Raw genomic sequence first — 18,182 nt, forward strand, 5'->3', positions numbered from 1 at the left:
TTTACTTTTCCCTGAGAACATCTGTTCCCAATTTAAGCTTCCAATTTCCTGCCTGAGAGCCTCATAATTCCCTTTACTCCAATTGAACGCCTTGCTAGTCTGTCTGTTCCTATCTCTCTCCAATGCTATCGTAAAGGAGATAGAATTATGATCACTATCACCAAAATGCTCTTCCACTGAGAGATCTGACACCTGACCTGGTTCATTTCCCAATACCAAATCAAGCACAGACTCTCCTCTTGTAGGCTTATCTACATATTGTGTCAAGAATCCTTCCTGAACACATTTAACAAACTCCACCCCATCTAAACCCCTCACTTTATGGAGATGCCAATCGATGTCTGGGAAATTAAAATCTCCCATCTCAACAACTCTGTTATTTTCACACCTTTCTAGGATCTGCTTCCCTGTCTGCTCCTCGGTATCCCTGTTACTATTGGGTGGCCTATAAAAAACACCCAGTAAAGTTATTGAACCCTTTCTGTTCCTAACCTCCACCCACAGAGACTCTGTAGATAGTCCCTCCATGATGTCCACCTTTTCTGCAGCTGTGACACTATCTCTGATCAACAGTGCAACTCCCCCACCTCTTTTGCCTCCCTCCCTGTCCTTTCTGAAACATCTAAAACCTGGCACTTGAAGTAATCATTCCAGTCCCTGAGCCATCCAAGTCTCTGTAATGGCCACCACATCGTAGCTCCAAGTATTTATCCAAGCTCTAAGCTCATCCGCCTTGTTCACAATATTCCTTGCGTTAAAATAGACACATCTCAAACCGGTCTGAGCACGTCCCTTCTCTATCACCTGCCTATCCTCCCTCTCGTACCCACTACTAGCTTTCTCTATTTGAGAGCCAAACACCTCTTCCCCAGTCTCTCCAGTTCAGATCCCACTCCCCAACAATTCTAGTTTAACCTCCTCCCCTGTAGCCTTAGCAAACCTCCCCGCCAGGACATTGGTCCCCCTGGGATTCAAGTGCAACCCGTCCTCTTTGTACAGGTCATACCTGCCCCAAAAGAGGCCCCAATGATCCAGAAATCTGAATCCCTGCCCCTTACTCCAATCCCTCAGCCACGCATTTAACCTCCACCTCATTCTATTCCTATACTCACTGTCACGTGGCACAGACAGTAATCCTGAAATTACTACCTTTGCGGTCCTGCTTCTCAACTTCCTTCCTAACTCCCTATAGTCTTTTTTCAGGACCTCATCCCTTTTCCTACCTATGTCGTTGGTACCAATATGTACCACGACTTCAGGCTGTTCTCCCTTCCTCTGCAGGATATCTTGGACACGATCTGAAACATCCCGGACCCTGGCACCTGGGAGGCAAACTACCTTCCGAGCTTCTTTCTTGCATCCACAGAATCGCCTGTCTGCCCACCTAACTATAGAGTCCCCTATCACTACTGCCCTCCTCTCTCCTTCCCTACCCTTCTGAGCCACAGGGCCGGACTCTGTGCCAGAGACACTGCCACTGTTCCTTCCCCCAGGTGGGCTGTCTCCCCCAACAGTACTCAAGCAGGAGTACTTATTGTCAAGGGGTACAGCCACAGGGGTACTCTCTAGTACCTGACTCTTCCCCTTCCCTCTCCTGACTGTGACCCACTTGCCTGACTCCCGTGGCCCCAGCGTGACCACCTGCCTATACCCCCTTTCTATCACTTCCTCATTCTCCCTGACCAAACGAAGGTCATCGAGCTGCATCTTCAGTTCCCTAAGGAGCTGCAGCTCGACACACTGGGTGCAGATGTAGCCTTCCCAGAGGCCGGGACACTCCGGGAACTCCCACATCTGACACCGAGCACAGAAAACCGCACTCATACTCCTTCCTTTACTCAAGTCACCTACCTTTTCTCACCCCATTAGCGCCTAAGCCTGTTCAGCCAAAGTCCAATCACTCTGCTCCCTCTCACACCGCTGCCCGCTGGTTATGGCGGTTTGTTTTCTAAACTGCCTGCGCGCTACCTGCTGATGTCACGCGCCTCTGCAGTCCTGCCCCACTATTCCCAATGAGAATTATAAAAAAAAACTTAGCTGTTCCAAAGTCCCGAAGCCTGCTGAAACAAAACCAATGAAACCTCCCAAGGATTTGATTACTGTTCCCAAGGGGTTCTTGCACAGATATCTCTATCATTTGCCCATTCTCATTCCCTGAGGTCTATTGCAGCCACCTCCCTAGTAGGACTGCTTCAATTTATGATACTTGTGTCCACGTGGCAATTTTTTCTTTTAAGTGACAAAGCTAAACTCCAAAATAAAACAAAACTCCTTACTGTGAGCTCCAATTCATCATTTTCATTTCTGGCAACAAACGGCCACCAGCCTTTCACCCTCTTCTGCTTAAAGATGGAGACCATGGGAAATGAAGACTCATCCGTGGCCATTTCAATTGTACAGAGCTTGGCTGTTTTTGCTCCTCGGGTGAACCTGTTCAGATCCAATTCAATTGCACCTGTCAGGAAAAAAAATATCCTAATGGGGAGAGTCATAGCTGAATGGAAGGAGAATGTTGCAGGTTATTACACTTGCATTTCTAAATACCCATTTTAAGGTTAACATTCTTGCGTGACTTAGGCATTTCTCCAACCAGAAAACTTAACATGCAGCAAATCATAAAGCTACGCGTTTATTTTGTTTCAGCCTGACTTGTCCCCCCACCCCACCTTCAACTCTTCCTCTGGTACCCTGTACTAGTGCTGCTTCCTGCACTTCTACATAACTTGGAAATTCCGAGGTTTTTGCTGACAATTTCAATCCTGCTTTCACCTTCACGTGATCCACCTCTGACTCTTCTCTTTCTGCATTCTTCCCTTGTCTCCACCTCAGGGGACAGCTTCCTAACCAATATCCATTAGAAGCTCACAATCTCCCACAGCTTTCTCAATAATACTTCCTCCCTCCCTGCTTTCTGTAAGGATCCATTCCATTCTCCTTGTTCCTCTGCCTCGGTCATAGCTGTTCCAGTGATGAATCTTTCCAGCTGGCTGCCCCTAACATGTCCTTCCTTCTCCTTAACCACGGCTTCCCCTCCATCATATTTGAAAAAGCCCTGGACTGCATCCCATGGATTTCCCGCTCCTCTGTTCTCAACCCCTCTCCTGGACAGAGCAAACATAGGTTTTCCCAGACCTCACCTCCCACCCCACAGCTTTCGCATTCAATGGATCATCTTTCGCAGTTTCAGCCACCTTCAATGAGATTCTATCACTAAACAGATCTCCTACTCCCCTTTCAGCATTCCAAAGGGACTGTGCTGTTTACAACGCCCTGGTCTATTCTTCCACCTTCCCTTCTCACGGCACTTTCTTGTGCAACTGCATCTGACGCAATATCTGCTCTTTTAACATATTCCTTCCTATCATCTGGGGACCCAAACAGTTCTTTCAGGTGAAGAAGCAATTCACTTATATTTCTTCTAGTCTACTGTGCTGCATTCAGTGCTCACGATGTGGTCTCCTCTGCACAGGAGAAACCAAATACAGATTAAACGTTCACTTCGTGCAGCACCTTCTTTCGGTGTGCGGGAGCATTCCTGAGCTTCCAGTTGCCAGTCACTTTAATTCTTCATCATCTCCCACTCTGACTGATCTATCAGTGGTCTCCCGTACTGCTTCAAGGAGGCTTGTTGCAAGCTCGAGAAAAGGCATCTCTTTTGGGCACATTGCAGGGTCTCAATGTCAAATTCAACAATTTCAGGTAATCCACATTTTCTGTTTGTATTAGAACAAACCAGTTCTACTGTAAGGTTATCCATTGTAATATTAATTGGCTTTTACTCTCTCTACAGACACTGCCTGATGTGCTGGGTCTTTCTGTGATTCTCCTTTTGATTTTAAACTCAGCAATAACTATGACCTACACTTCATGATGATTTATGCCTTTTTCTTTGTTGTCTCTCTCCATAACTGCCCCTATTAACCAGACTGTTGTGTAACATTTAGTAACCTGTCCTCGCCCCATCAGAGTCGCTCCTTTGTCCTTTCTTTTCTTCAACCATCTTCTCTACAAACTTCTCTCTTTCCCAGTTCTGACAAAAGGTCATTCACCTGAACTGTTAACTCTGTTTCTCTTCCCACAGATATTCCCTGATCTCCGGGCTAGGCCATGCACCTGGCAGTGGTCATCTCTACAGCCTATGTGATGCATGTTCACCAGAATTTTTACAGCTCCAATCTGTGAGATGACATTGCTTTTGTGATGATTCTCTTTGTTTGGCTTTTATCATAAAATGATACACAGGAAGATGATCACAAGGATGCAATACAGAGACCTGGCATGCTGGAGGAGTCAAACTTTGGTCCAACTCATCCATGCTGACCACGGTGCCCACAAAGCTAGTCCCATTTGCCTGTGTTTGGCCCATAACCCTCTAAACCCCTCCTGTCCATGTACTTACACAAATGTCTTTTTAATGTTGTTATTATACCTGCCTCAACCACTTTCTCTGGCAGCTCATTCCATATACTCACCACCCTCTGCACGAAGAAGTTGCACCTCAGGTCCCTCTTAAATCTTTCACCTCTCATTTTAAACCTATGCCCTCACGTTTTTAATTCCCCTTTCCTGGGAAAAAGACCACATGTGTTCACCCTATCTATGCCCCTCATGATTTTATACATCTCTAGAAGGTCACCCCTCAATCTCCTATGTTCCAAGGAATAAAATCCTAGCCTGGCAAACCTGAAGCTACTGAGGCTTGAAGATGTATTTGTGCATATACGCTTTGAATCTTTGCTGATATTGTCTCAATATTTCCAGATGATACCAGAATCAGTGGTGCTGTTGATAGTGACAGGGATAGTCTAAGTCTACAGCACAATATCGGTCAGCTGTGAAGATTGGCACAGCAATGGCAGACAGAATTTGGTCCTGTTACGAGTGATGGGATTCATTTTGGGAGGACTGATAAGTTCAGGCCACACACAGCAAATGGTAGGGCCCTAGGCAAGATTGAGGAACAGAGGGACCTTGGTGTACAAGTCGAAGGATTCTTGAAGGCGGCAGCACAGGTAGATCTGGTGGTGAAAACATATGGAATACTTGCCTGTATTAACCAGGGCATAGAATGCAAGAGTTGGGATGATAATGGTACAACATTATAGAAAAACAGGCGGTCAACGTTTTGGGTCAGGACCTTTCTTCAGGACTGAAGGTAGGAAAAGGGGAAGGTAGGAATAGGTGGACCATCACTGCTCTGCTTTTCCCTCCTATATACTGGGCTTCCCCTTTACCTATGTTCAATCCTGAAGGGTCCTGACCCGAAACTTTGACCATCTGCTTTTCTCCACAGATGCTGCCTGGTCTGCTGAGTTCCTCCAGTATCATAGTGTTTTTCATCTAGATATTCCAGCATCTGCAGTCCTTTGTTTCTCCAACATTATAGAACATTGATTAGGCCATAAGCTGGAGTTCTGTGGACAGTTCTGATCACCACAGAATGGGAAGGGTGAGATTCTACTGGAGAGGGTGCAGAGGAGATTCACCAGCATTTTGCCCAGGATGGAGCATTGTTCACTGACAAGGAGAGACTGAATAGGCTGGATTTATGTTCCTTGGAACGGAGGATCCTGAGGGGAGAGCTGATTGAGGAATGCAAAATTATGATGGGCACAGATAGAGTAGATTGCAAGAAAGTTCTCCCTATAGTCGTGGTGTCAAAAACCAAATGGCATATGTTTAGGGTAAAGGGTGGGAGATTTAGAGGGGAACTGATGAAGTTTTTTTTTACACCCAATGGGAACACACTGCCTGAGAGGGTGCTGGAGGCAAATACTCTCACAACATTTTAGTAGTACCTAGAAAAGTACTTGAATTGCCAAGGCAGAGAAGGCTACAGGCCAAGTGCTGGTAAATGGGACTGGTATAGATTGGTACTTGACTGTTGTGTTGGATGTGGTGGGGGTGAAGGGCTGTATAACATTGAGACCCAGTGCATCATAAATAGATCCATCATAAATCATAAATCCCTCATTCTGCAGTGTAACTATTTCAAAGTAGAAGAGTAATTCTTAATGATAAACGTCCATGTGCAAAGAATCTGGATCTAATACTCAGGATAGTAAAAGAAATGACAGTTGAACCTACCAAGGAAGTCATCAGCTGAGAAGTGGTCAGCATCCCAGACTTGCAGAGTCAGGCGGGCTGGGATCTTGTACTCCGTCTCATCCCAGGAAAACATGGACTCCTTTTTGGACATGACGATCTTCTCCTCAGCCATCAAATAATCGAAGGGGAAGATGAACCGCCAGTTGAAGTTGCCTTCGCCAGTCAATGAGTGATAGTGCACGTCAGTGTCCTGCTTATCTTCCTGCTGCCCTTTTAGCCAGCTATAAGAGACAGCCAGCATCGTAACAGTTAACACCACAAAGACTTAAACTAGTCAAAAGAAATCCAGACTAAAAAAAATCTGCACCTGTATTTTAGATCTTGGATTTCTTGTCTTCACTGTAGGGAACAGTCCAAATAATACCTGGTTTCTAACTGGACTGATGCGATGGCATTGATTTTGTTCATGGCTGCCGATGAAAATATTTACCAAACCGGAGCTTGGAGAAGGGGATGCTTTGGGAATGCATGAAATGATGTGAACCTGACGTAGATTGTGCTAGAGATCTGTTCTTGGTGAAATCTTTCCCATTGCCAAATTGGTCTGACCACATCCATGTGCTATTCACATTTTTCTAATCTCAGCCACGTATCTGATGATGTCACTAATCACACAATACCATTTTCTCCCTTACTGACATAACCTCTCAACCATTGTAACCTTTGTAACTTTGTAACCTTTCAACCATTGCTCCTGTTTCTTGCTCACTAAAAGGGCCGCTCTGCTGACATTGAGAACCTTTTCAGGGCACCTTCAGAACTCACTGCAAACTTCTCATAATCCTTACAAACCCTGCATATTGTGGGCTCTTTGCAGCATTTAGCTGCCAAGGTATTAATTCCACAGGTTCTTCAGCAAACTCTTCATTATTGGAGGCTCGTTACACAACGTAGCTTTGTCACAATGGACAAGGAACAAAGACACATCCGTCAATTTGATGCTCTCATCTCCAAATTTGTTACTTACCGATACATCTGAGAGGTCCCCTTCATCTACCTTGATTTCAATGAGGACCAGGTGGCATCTTGCACCATGGGATTTTCCAGTATTGCTGGCTTCCTGTGAGTGTGGGCAGTCATTGAATGCACTTGTGCCCACAAGGGCTCCCTCTTATGAATTGGGCCATTTATGAATGGGAAAGGTTGCCACTCCTTTGATGAGCAGGTGGATTCCCCCATGGTAAATGCTATGTTTGCAGAAAACACACATAGCAACTTCATCCTCAGGGACACTGCTTCTGTGCTCATTTCCAGTGGCCAGCCACTGTGCACAGGGATCAGTTCTGAGGGACAAGCTCAAACCCTCTTGGCAAAGTGCATTAACTGCTCATATTTGTAAAATCAGATCAGGAGCTTGCTGTATGAGGTTTGTCTAAAATCTATATTTCTAAATTAGTCACGTTCCTTGAGATATTTTTTCCCTATCTATGCTTTAGTCCCAAAGATAACCATAGATGCCATGTATTGAATTGAAAATCATAAAAGCCTGAAAAGGAAAAGTGATTGAATGACTGGTTGACAGTTTTTTTAATCATTCCATTGCTACAGGTTTTTGGAAGAGCAGATGTCTCTAGCATTAATATCATCAACTTTTCATTCCAGCTGTGATGTACAGTTTTGGGTCACTTGTACCCAGAGAACGTACAACAAGTGTTTCACCTGTAAGCAAAGTCAATGCAATATCTAAATGCACTGTAGATATACTTGAGAATCCAACACCAACAACGTAGTGACTCGTTCATGTAAGGTATGTTTTCTGTACAAATTGTGGAATGTTATGTTGTGTGGTATATAACCATTTTCCAATTTAGTCTTGGGCCCTGCATGATTTTAGTGGCTGCTATACATGGTTTTACTGAAATCTATTAATGTGCTTCTCATAGAGTATTGACATCCAATGACAGTCATGTCTGAAAATTTGTCCTGTCGTGAAATCAACAGCCTAATAAATTTGGGTTTAAATGAAGGCTATTGTTCTTCCTAAAGCAGTGTTTCAAGGATGTCTTGTGGATTATAAATTTAATGAGCTTCACAACCAGTGCTTTGTTTCATCAATACACAATTCATAAACTCAAAAACATATCCTTCAATTCAGTAAGAATATTGTTAAACTAGGAGGATATAAACTACAGAATATTGTTCATCAGCTTTCAAAACCATTAGTAGTTGTAGTTGCAATTAGAGACATTTCCCTTTAAGTGTTAAATAAGGAAGTTTTCTTACAAAATATACTGCCCTTCCCAAAGGTTCAATGACCTCAAACAACTTAAATGTAATTATTAATAGGTCTAATCCATTTCCTACGTCAATCCAGATCAAGGTTTCACAATAAATGGAAACTGGCTGTTTCATGGTTTGCCCCAGCAGCTGCCAACAAGGTCTAAAAATACCTGATTATATCACTTGGTTTCATAACAGGATTCTGCTATTAATCACCTTCTTGAATCTATACACCATGTTCCCACTATTATACAAAATATTAGTAAATGGTTGAGGAAATGGTAGGTTATCTGAGTAGATATTTGGTAAAGACATGGAAAATTGGACTTTAAACTGGTTTGAATTTCACGAACAACCTCCCCTCTTTGCAGATGGCACTACTGGGTGATGTATTGCACATACTCATGCATGACAAGAACTGGCTGCAAGCAACGTGGCAATTTTCTTTGCATAAACATGTCCATGAAGGGCATTGAACATGTTTACATCGCAGCAATAGCTGAAACAGACACAATGGCACTATTTTTTTTAAGTTCTTTTGATGTCATTACCTCGCCTTTCATCTTAGATAGAAAGTTAACATGTAAGTCTTTCACTGTTAACAAAGATATTTCCTTTCAGTTTCCTGATTCTCTCCTCTTTTTCTACAGCTGATAGAGCAGGCAAGTCCATTCCAAATGTATCCATGATTTGGGTATAATGAATGCCCCAAACTTAACTGACAGAATACTTCACAAGAATAAAATATTTTTCTCTTTCTCACTGAGGGGTGAAGCCCCAAAAAAATAAGCCCAAGGAATAAACTTACACAATTGCTTTAAGTATCATGCTACCACATATTCTGCAAAATGTTTTGTTATTTGATGAAAGGCTTTTGTCTGAAACATTTATTAAGTCCTCCTATTGTGCCCTTGGAATTCAGATGGAATTGGAGAGAGTATAAAAAGTGACCTACACAGATATTGAGAGGACGTGATGGCTCCAAAATAATGTGATATGCCACAGAATAGTAGGATGCAGCAGATTATTTGAGCGACCTTTGGGCTTGGCTGAAAGGAGGAATAGAAAACTTTGGGATGAACCACCCTGGCTGTTCTCCCACTGATCAGTTACAGAGACAGTAGAGATCTGGGAAAGGGGTCACCATTGACTCTTACAGAAAGGGTTTTCAGCAAAGAACATGGGGTTGGAGGAAGCTGAAATCTGATAGAGAGGAAGAAAATAATTAATGAAGATCCAGTTTCTGGTTGGTTAAAATTGCTCTGCTACAGAGCTGGAGCAGATGTGATGGGCGAAGTATCCTCCCCCTGTGCTGTAACCATTCTGTGATTTTATGATCAACTTGTAACCATCATTTACAAACAAAAAGGACTGTTTTCAGCATACTATACCATTATAAGCTGCAACATTTTCATTTTATTATAAGATATTGTTGGTACTGAAAAAGGTTTCTTCCATGTATAGCCCACTGTTGGAATCAGTAATGAAATTGACCTATGTGAAAATGCGCACTCTTATTGTTTTTAACCATCTGGAGCTATGGTGCATCAGGGAGTGCCGCAGATCAAGGTTACTAAGGGCCAAGATTCATGTCGATCGTAGAGATTCCAATGGGATTTACTGATCCCAGATAATTATCTTTAAAGACATTGCAGCCCTCATGCACCCACAGGCAAATGTTTCAGTTTTTTGTTACAAGCTTTTTAAAAATAGAAACAAGCCAGCAGTTTTCAAAGCAAGATTAATTTGAACATTAGTCATGCATGGGAATGTCTGCATTCATGCCGCAAAGAAAAAAGACATAAATTAGTACAGCGCTCTCTGGAAGAAATAAATATTAAAGCATGAAAGCATGTTAAAATGCAGCTAGCAGAGATAACATACCAACCAGATTTTTAGTTCTTTTCAGATTGCACATTGCCAGACTTGATCCTCTTAACCAGGTACTTGTTACGTTATTCCTGAGTTAATTAGTTAACCACATGCAATGCTAAAAATCGGTGTGGATAACTTAAGTATTAATTAAGAGTAACAATCTATGTATCGATTTTGTGTTTCAAAAGTTAGAGGTGTAACTATTTAAGGCCTGGGATAGTCTTGGGCTATTGTGGGGAAGAGCCAACTCAGGTACATTGAGAACTATTACTACTTTGGATGCAGATGATTGAAACTAATTTAGCAGGGTATGGGCACTAGGATGTTGATGTAAAAAGGAGGACTAAGGTGCAATAAAAATGAGTGTTGGATAGCATGAGAGAAGAAAGTAGTGCTACATTGAATAGGAGTAGATTAAGAAAGACCACAGGGAATACAAGGAAGGTTTAGGATGTGTCAGAGCTTTGTGAGTAACCATCGAGACTACTGCTAAGGCACAGTGAGGGACATGGATGAAACCCATTCCGTTGGACTTAAGAAGCCAAAACAGGATGATTGTGCAACCAGGAATGTTTTGCAGGCCACCAAATAGTGAGAGGAGGACAGATCAGTAAATCTGCAGAGAAATTACAGAAATATGTTGGAACTGTAGAATGGTGATTTTGGGGGACTGTAATTACTAATACTTATTGGGGTAATGTTAAGGTAGAGGGAACGGAAGGGCAGGAATTTCTGATATGTGACCAACTGACCAATATCTTCAATGTCTATGAGGAAGGAGGCAGGACTGAACCTGCGGTTGGGAAAGAGAAGGGCTAAAGCGGACCTCCGGTAAGCATAATCATCGTGTTGTAAAGTTTGGATTAGTAACGGAGAAGGATGAGGAATATTCTGAAGCAGAACTTCTAAATTGCAAAATGTCTAATTTCAACAGGATCTGAGGGGATCCAGTCAAGGAAGTCCTTAGAGATGCTTCTGGTATAGTTAAGATACATTTGCACAAAGAAGAAAAGAGAGGGGAATCCAACTAGTTTTATTGGATGATCAAGGAGGGAGACAATGCAGTGAGACAAAAGTAGAGTGGGAATGATGCATGTTGGGTAAATTCTTCAAATGTGAACCAGGCTAAATTCAATGACTTGACACAGGAAGTAAGCAATCGAAAAAGCTGATAAGAAAAATATGAAAATAAACATTCTTTTATTTTCTTTTATACTTCTGAGGATCATAAAGACATCACATTAAACTTCCTAGATGCTTAAGTACTGTATATTGGAAGAGTTATTTACAATCTTAATGAGCTAAATTGCTTTTCTTCCTCCACACTTTTTCATGCCTTATAACTGAGTTTTGGATGTTTAGCCTTCTTCTGAAATGGAATTCTAACTCCAAATTGGTTTATCATTTCCATAACGAGAGTTGTCAATTCAACAGCAGCTGGGTCCTATAACAAAAGATTATCCAAAAAGCTACTTTTTAAGGGGCAATTACATATTTTTTCTTTTAATACATTACATTGTACTGCATGCAAACTGTTAATGGAACTAGAAATATGTTTGCTATGGATTTGAAATGCAGTTGAATGCAATTGCAAGTAGCTATGTCGCAGAAATATGGGGTGGGAAATGAACAATTGCTCAGCATAGAGGGGAGATGAGCCATGCAATTGAATCATTACCCCCTGACATAGATATCTGACATCTTCTCTCCTGTCATGAAAGCATCATCTTCAAGAATAACGTCATCAGTGTTCCAAATAATAACACGCAGTTCATAACTGGTTAACAACAAAAGCAACAAAGAAAAATGAGAAAACAAAAACACACTTCACAATCCCACACAGGTCACACAGATGTACATACCCCCTGACAAAAATGTCACTAGATTTCTCTCCAGTGAAGTAATCATCGTCTTCCAAGATAACCTCATCTGTATTCCAAACTATCACTCTAAGCTCATATCTGGCAGGGAGGAAGGAAGACAGGATAAGATGCTGAGGCACATTTAATACTGAATGCATACCCATCTAGTTGCATTCTCTCAGGTCGGTATTATCTTGGCACTATAGAGCTTCCAGTTGCCTAAAATACAAGTAAACGTATTGGTGGATTCCTTGCTGCAAAGTACTCAAGGGAACTGCAAAACTAAAGTGAGGTAAGTCCTGAAGTATTATCAGTGTGTTCCTTGATTTGAAATGTAATTTCTCATATTTCCTCATCCATATAATTAGGACAAATGGGTTAATCAAGAATAAATAACCGAAGGAAGGAAAACTGAAACAAAATATCTTGGGGATAACTCTTTTAGAGCATTAGAGGATGTCCCCTAGTGGGGCAATAAAGTGTCAACATTTATGGTAATCCAGTACCAATGTTTGGCACTGTCTCCTCTCAGCATGGTAGGACTCCAAGCATATATTCACAAATACTTCATGGAGAAATGCAACAAAAATATCTACACTTAAACGTCTGAAACGATTAACCATAAAATAAAGATATGGTTAGATCACATCTGCAGTATACCAGAGGCAGTTCAAGAAATCATAATTTAGGAATTATATGATTCCTGAACAACATCGTTGCTTTACAATGAGAGATAAAACAAACCAACATTGTGATCCCTGGAATTTAGAAATGCAAGGGGGATTTGATTGAAGTTTTCGAGAAAATAAGGATAATTCCATCCACTGATTGAGGGCTCCAGAGTTTAGTCTGAATATTCAAGCCAGGCCCTTCAGGACTGAAGTTAAAAGTCATCTCTGCACACTGAACATAGTGGAAATTTGAAGCTCTCTTTTACAAATAGCAACTGATGCTCTGTCAGTTGCCACTTTTAATCCAAAGGTATTAATAGATATAAGGAAAAGTGAGGTCACGTCACTCATAATCTCTCTGAACTCAAACTCAGGCTGGAAGGACTAAATATCCTACTACTGATTCTATGTTCTCATGTTTCTAATTTACCATGTTGCATTGTGGGATGGTGTTAGTAGCGATAAATGTTATCTCTATTATTGAACTTTTGAGGCACATATGATACACGTGGGAAACTGTTCTGATTTTCATGATGGGGGGCCTTGGCTACAAGGTTTTACATTTAGTCAATTAGCCAGAAACTGGAATGAATCTGCTGCTTGATTTTCAATATATGCTCCAATGGGCAAAGGTTCACATAGGGACCCCAAGGCTGAAGAAATATGACAATGTCAGAATGAACATGACAATAATTGTTTAGCTAAGTTTAAATCTTGCTAATTAGCCTCTAGCATGACAGAAATAAACCTCAAACATGAAAGCATAGGGAGAAGTCATGACCTGTGAAAAAAAAAGACTTACTGATTTGGATGGTAATTTACCTTTGCATCTTGTTGAGCAGTTGTTGAAGAAAATCAATAAATAGAAAAGTGACTGAGCACCCTGTCCAGTTGAACTCTAAGATGAGTGAACAAAGTAAAGGAACCACTATTAAAATCTATTGAATATTCCCCTATGATTAGAGAACAAAGGTCCTTTGTATGACTTGAAAAATAATCTTGATGATTTTAGTCTTTTGCTACCATTTTTAGAAATAATATCCAGTCCGAGGCCTTTGTGTGTCAACTGCAGAGAAGAAATTGGCAGACCTACAGGTTGATAATGCCTGCCATAAAATATGACACTACTGACCAGGTGATTCAAAGTTATGATGTGGACTGACACCAGGAGCTGTTAGTAGTTCCCAAATAATGTGAACTAATGTCTCTTTCTTGATGGGAAAAGAAGCTTTGAGGTGAGGTTTTCACGTAAGTAAAACGATGTTATTGGTGACTAAAAATTACAAGAGATTTGTCCTATTCAAGCTGAGGTTAAAATATAGTTCACAGAACAGCTGCAACACAACAATATTAATAAATTGAAATGAAACATCTTTTTGTCATTTAGAAATGCCAAATAACAGGCGCTCTCTCCAATTGTCAACGTGTCCTCTTCAGGAGAAAAATATCAGGAACTTAAGAAACAATAACATTCCCTCAGAATATTGTAATAGGCATAAAAAGAACGATTGTGCTGAGTCAAAGATGTTACACTTGACACCTCTAGTAATATGAGAATACTTTACTTCTTTGGCTTCCGTGGTGATATATCAATTGCTGCTCCTGGTGCAGGCTGGTCCTTTGGAAACATATCGACGAACAGTTCAATGCGACCCTAAAAATTGCACAGAAAGCAACTTCCAAGTTAGTTATTCATGGCACCGTGCTGATTTGCAAAATGCTTTCTACAATGTCCAGTGATAGCGTTAGCTTTGGAGTCCAGTTCACAACTCATGGGCCATAGGTTTTTTGCAGCAGCAGAGGCTGAAGTTTACTTTGCTGGCCTCAAATCAGTTCTTTTTGTCTCCCAATCTCTTTGGAAAGTAAAAAAATTAATTATGTTTTTCTCTAACCTCAAACTATCTTTTGCACCTCTAAGGAAAGCCTCAGTGAATTCTAGGCTCCAGCCATTAGTAAATATTCCAAAGACACCATGGGTCCTGATGCATAAATAATAAAGGATCCCACTTTTTCAGTGCAGAAGGTTAAATTATAGAACTTCAAGCAATTTTCCACCAGGTAAGTAACTAAAGTGATCACTCTTGAGTTAGCTGGCATGAGAATTATCATTTCCCAATTGTTATACTGAAGTGATTTCTTTCATCAAACATTTTTCTACTAATAGTATAGTTCTATCCATGAGGAAAAAAACAACAAATAAATTTGATGGCATCAGGTGCAAATAATGCATCAGATTTTCCTGGAGTGCAAATTTGAGTAGAGGGATTGATTTGGCAAGATAACAGGGGAGTGGAATTCATTAATGACAGATAGTTGAAAACCAGGATGGATATTTTTAAGATATACAATAAAACAAATGCAGAAACACCTAGCAAGTCAGGCACCATCTGTGAAAAGGGAAACAGAATAATGTTTCTGCTTGAAGACCCTTCATCAAAATGAAAGGGTCTTTGACCTGAAACATTGACACTGTTTCTCTTTACACAGATGGTGTTTGACCTGCTGAGTGCTTGCACATTTTCTGATTTTATTTCAGATTTCCAGCATTTGCAGTTTTTGGATCTTGATTTTATTTTCGTTCTCTGGAAGTATCCTCCATATAGGGAGACCTATGGTGGCTGGGTCTTTTGTATCTGGTATCAGTTTTCCATGGATTGACTGGAAGACCGTGGAGTAGGTCTAGACTGTAGGCAGAATAATTCAGCAGATTCTTAACACACTGTAATGGCCAATGCCCCCTACTTTCTGAATTTTTTTCTTTTACTTTGGTCTGAGCCTTCATGTTACCAATCTGATGTAACAAGTCAGCCTATTAAAAAGCAAATAATGTAGTTAACATTTTTTAATAGAAGTATTACACTCACAGTATATTGTTACAGGTTATTTTTTGGAAGATATAGCCTCTTACTGCAGAAATTTTCCACCAAAAAGCCAGAAATTGCACGTGGAACAGCTAGGCTTTTTGTGCTTTCTAAGTGTGGAAATTCAGGACTCCTGTGTGACCAGGCATGAACTCAGAAATTGTGAACTTCCACCTTTGCTGATGACTGCTGACAGGACGACTGTGTTTATGTGCTGGCTTCCTCATGGAGATCAACAGTGCAGCATGTAGAGATTTCCAAGCAGATACACTGGGAAACCTGCCACTGGACCCAGAAACTGCAGTCATCCTGATGGAGAGGAATGACTGAGAGAGAAATAGATTCAAGGCTATTTAGAATTTTATAATTTAATTCCATTCATTTAGATATACTTGCCTTTCAGCATTTTAATTGCTCTTTATGTTGTTATATAATCTTTGACAGCTGCTGCAACTTTGCAGTGTGGCTTAATTGGCTTTCAAAGCACTTCAATGGGATGGCCCATTGCTGACACCATGTGCATCTCAGGGTATCGCTGAGCAGGTTGGAGCCAGCTCCTTTGTGGAGATGCATGCAGAGAGACTTGCTCCAGGTTGGAGCAGGCAGATCATTGGTGACCCCGGGTGCTGAGCACCTTACCAGGGATTCCAGGCCAATATTTAATCAGATGGAAGTGACCTTTGATGATCGTGTCCACTAATTGGCACAGACAATTGTACAGTCCTTTCTGCCACGAAGCACTGGTTTTTTGGTCCATGGTCTGGCTTCTCCTCTGGGACTATTTGGTTCACAAATGATCAGCCTTGGATTCTACTTAGGGTTTCTTTGAAAGCCATTTTTACCTTCAAGAAATCTGACCTAAAGTATAATACCAAGGCAGACTCTATGATAGGCTTAGATTTCTCAATGACCAAATAGACTCCAGGGTATGAATAGGAATCAGAAATAAAGTGGAAAATGCTGGAAATGTTCAGCAGCTCAGGCGGAATCTGTGGAGAAAGAAACAGAATTAACATTTCCGGTCAATAATTCTTCATCAGAACTAATGAAATATTAACTTTGTTTCTCTCTCCATTGAGGTTGCCTGTTGAATATTTTCAGCAGTTTGCTACATCATTTAAAATTTCCAGCTTCTGCAGTACTTTGCTCTTATCTGCACTAAAATATGATAGTTTTGCCATCTGTGCTCTTGGTGGAGTGATGTACTTGCTGGGAGTACATACCTGAAATCCCACTGTACACTGATCATTATTTTCCAGGTTCATTCTGATCTGAAAGTCATAACTGTTGACACTTCAATGTACTCGTGGTGGACAAGAATCCTGCTGGAAGCACTCTTGTAAGATTACCTTGTATGATCTTTTCCAATAGCTCTTTTCTCCCTAGTTTACTGTACCTGCTCAATGCCTGGCTTCTCAGGGTTTAGCAGAGGCCTGGTTTCCACATGTTCTGGAACCAATTTGCAGCCGACTCGTGGTATCTGCTCCCAGTGCTGTAGAACAATCAGGGACAGGTGTTCGTCGGTCTCCTTCTTCACCCCTGGAGAGGAGAAATGAAAGCGATCGGTCAACCTGAAGGACTGGTTCTGAATATTCTTCAGGGGTAAGTTTACGAGGTTGTGTTGTTAGCAGCTGCGGATCTCATAACGAGCCAGCATGTGTCAATCTATTCCTTCAGATAAAATAAAACAGTAACATTTCCCAAATGAAAACATTTGTCATGAAGAAAACAAAGTATTTTCAAGGTCCAGGACTTGTACTTTCTCAGATTCCTGTAGCTATCAGATTTTGAGAGGATGGGGAGCAGAAGTGATTAACTATTACTTCATACCATTTTCATCTTCAATCTCTGTTGGACCTGTAAAGACTCTATTCGCGACCTTTACTCTTCCTCCGGGTCCGAAGTGAGGCCCGTCTACTTTGCCTTCTTTGCAAAGTTTTGTCAGTATCTGTGTAGGTTTCATTGGATCTCTCCAGACATTGTATCCATGACTGTGTACAGGAAGAACACATTGGTACAAATTAGAGGCTTGATGACCGACAGTGAAATGCAACAAACCCGAGACGTAGTCCTTTGCTAATCTGACCTCAATAATGTCACGGTACCCCTTATGAACTCTCTAAAGCACTTCCGGTTTACTTTGCAATCTTTACACTGGGTATTTTTAATGCATAAAAACTTTACACCAGATGTGGTGGGAGGCAATCATAAGGTACTAGTGGGTTCAGCATGATCCAGCCCATTGTGGGGCTCTTGCTTGAAAGACCTTGACCATTTCACAGGTTTCATGACTCGTAGTGGGGAGCTGCCAATCTGGATGGAAGAGTGAGTCAAAGGTAAGTTTTTTGGTCAATTTCATTTAATACTAATGATTTTTCATCATTAAGTGTACCAGCTGTCAAAAGGCATGAGGGTGGCCTGAAGAAGGAACTTGGGTTGCACCAACTGAGGCCTGGTTTTTGCTCATCGACCACTCTGTGGTTTGCACTCTTTGGAGGGTGAATTTCCCCCACATGCTGGCATTGAAAGTTTACCTGTGTAAGTGGTTTTAATCACATTGATTTGCTCTTTTCTCGTATCCCATC

The 18,182-nt window shown here is 41.3% G+C and overlaps 1 protein-coding gene across 3 annotated transcripts in view; it reads right to left on the minus strand.

Moving 5' to 3' along the window:
• otofa (otoferlin a) overlaps positions 1-18,182 on the minus strand; it is a 283,609-nt gene that overhangs the window by 9,095 nt on the left and 256,332 nt on the right. For all 3 annotated transcript variants that reach the window (XM_052024320.1, XM_052024318.1, XM_052024321.1), the window contains 6 exons: positions 17,428-17,588; positions 16,994-17,136; positions 14,302-14,390; positions 12,066-12,164; positions 6,088-6,329; positions 2,277-2,455 (listed from right to left, as the gene is read on the minus strand). In XM_052024320.1, the coding sequence (XP_051880280.1) occupies positions 2,277-2,455; positions 6,088-6,329; positions 12,066-12,164; positions 14,302-14,390; positions 16,994-17,136; positions 17,428-17,588 (913 nt within the window). The remainder of the gene's footprint in view (positions 1-2,276; positions 2,456-6,087; positions 6,330-12,065; positions 12,165-14,301; positions 14,391-16,993; positions 17,137-17,427; positions 17,589-18,182) is intronic.

Source organism: Pristis pectinata, chromosome 10, assembly GCF_009764475.1.
Source record: "Pristis pectinata isolate sPriPec2 chromosome 10, sPriPec2.1.pri, whole genome shotgun sequence".
Lineage (NCBI taxonomy): Eukaryota > Metazoa > Chordata > Chondrichthyes > Rhinopristiformes > Pristidae > Pristis > Pristis pectinata.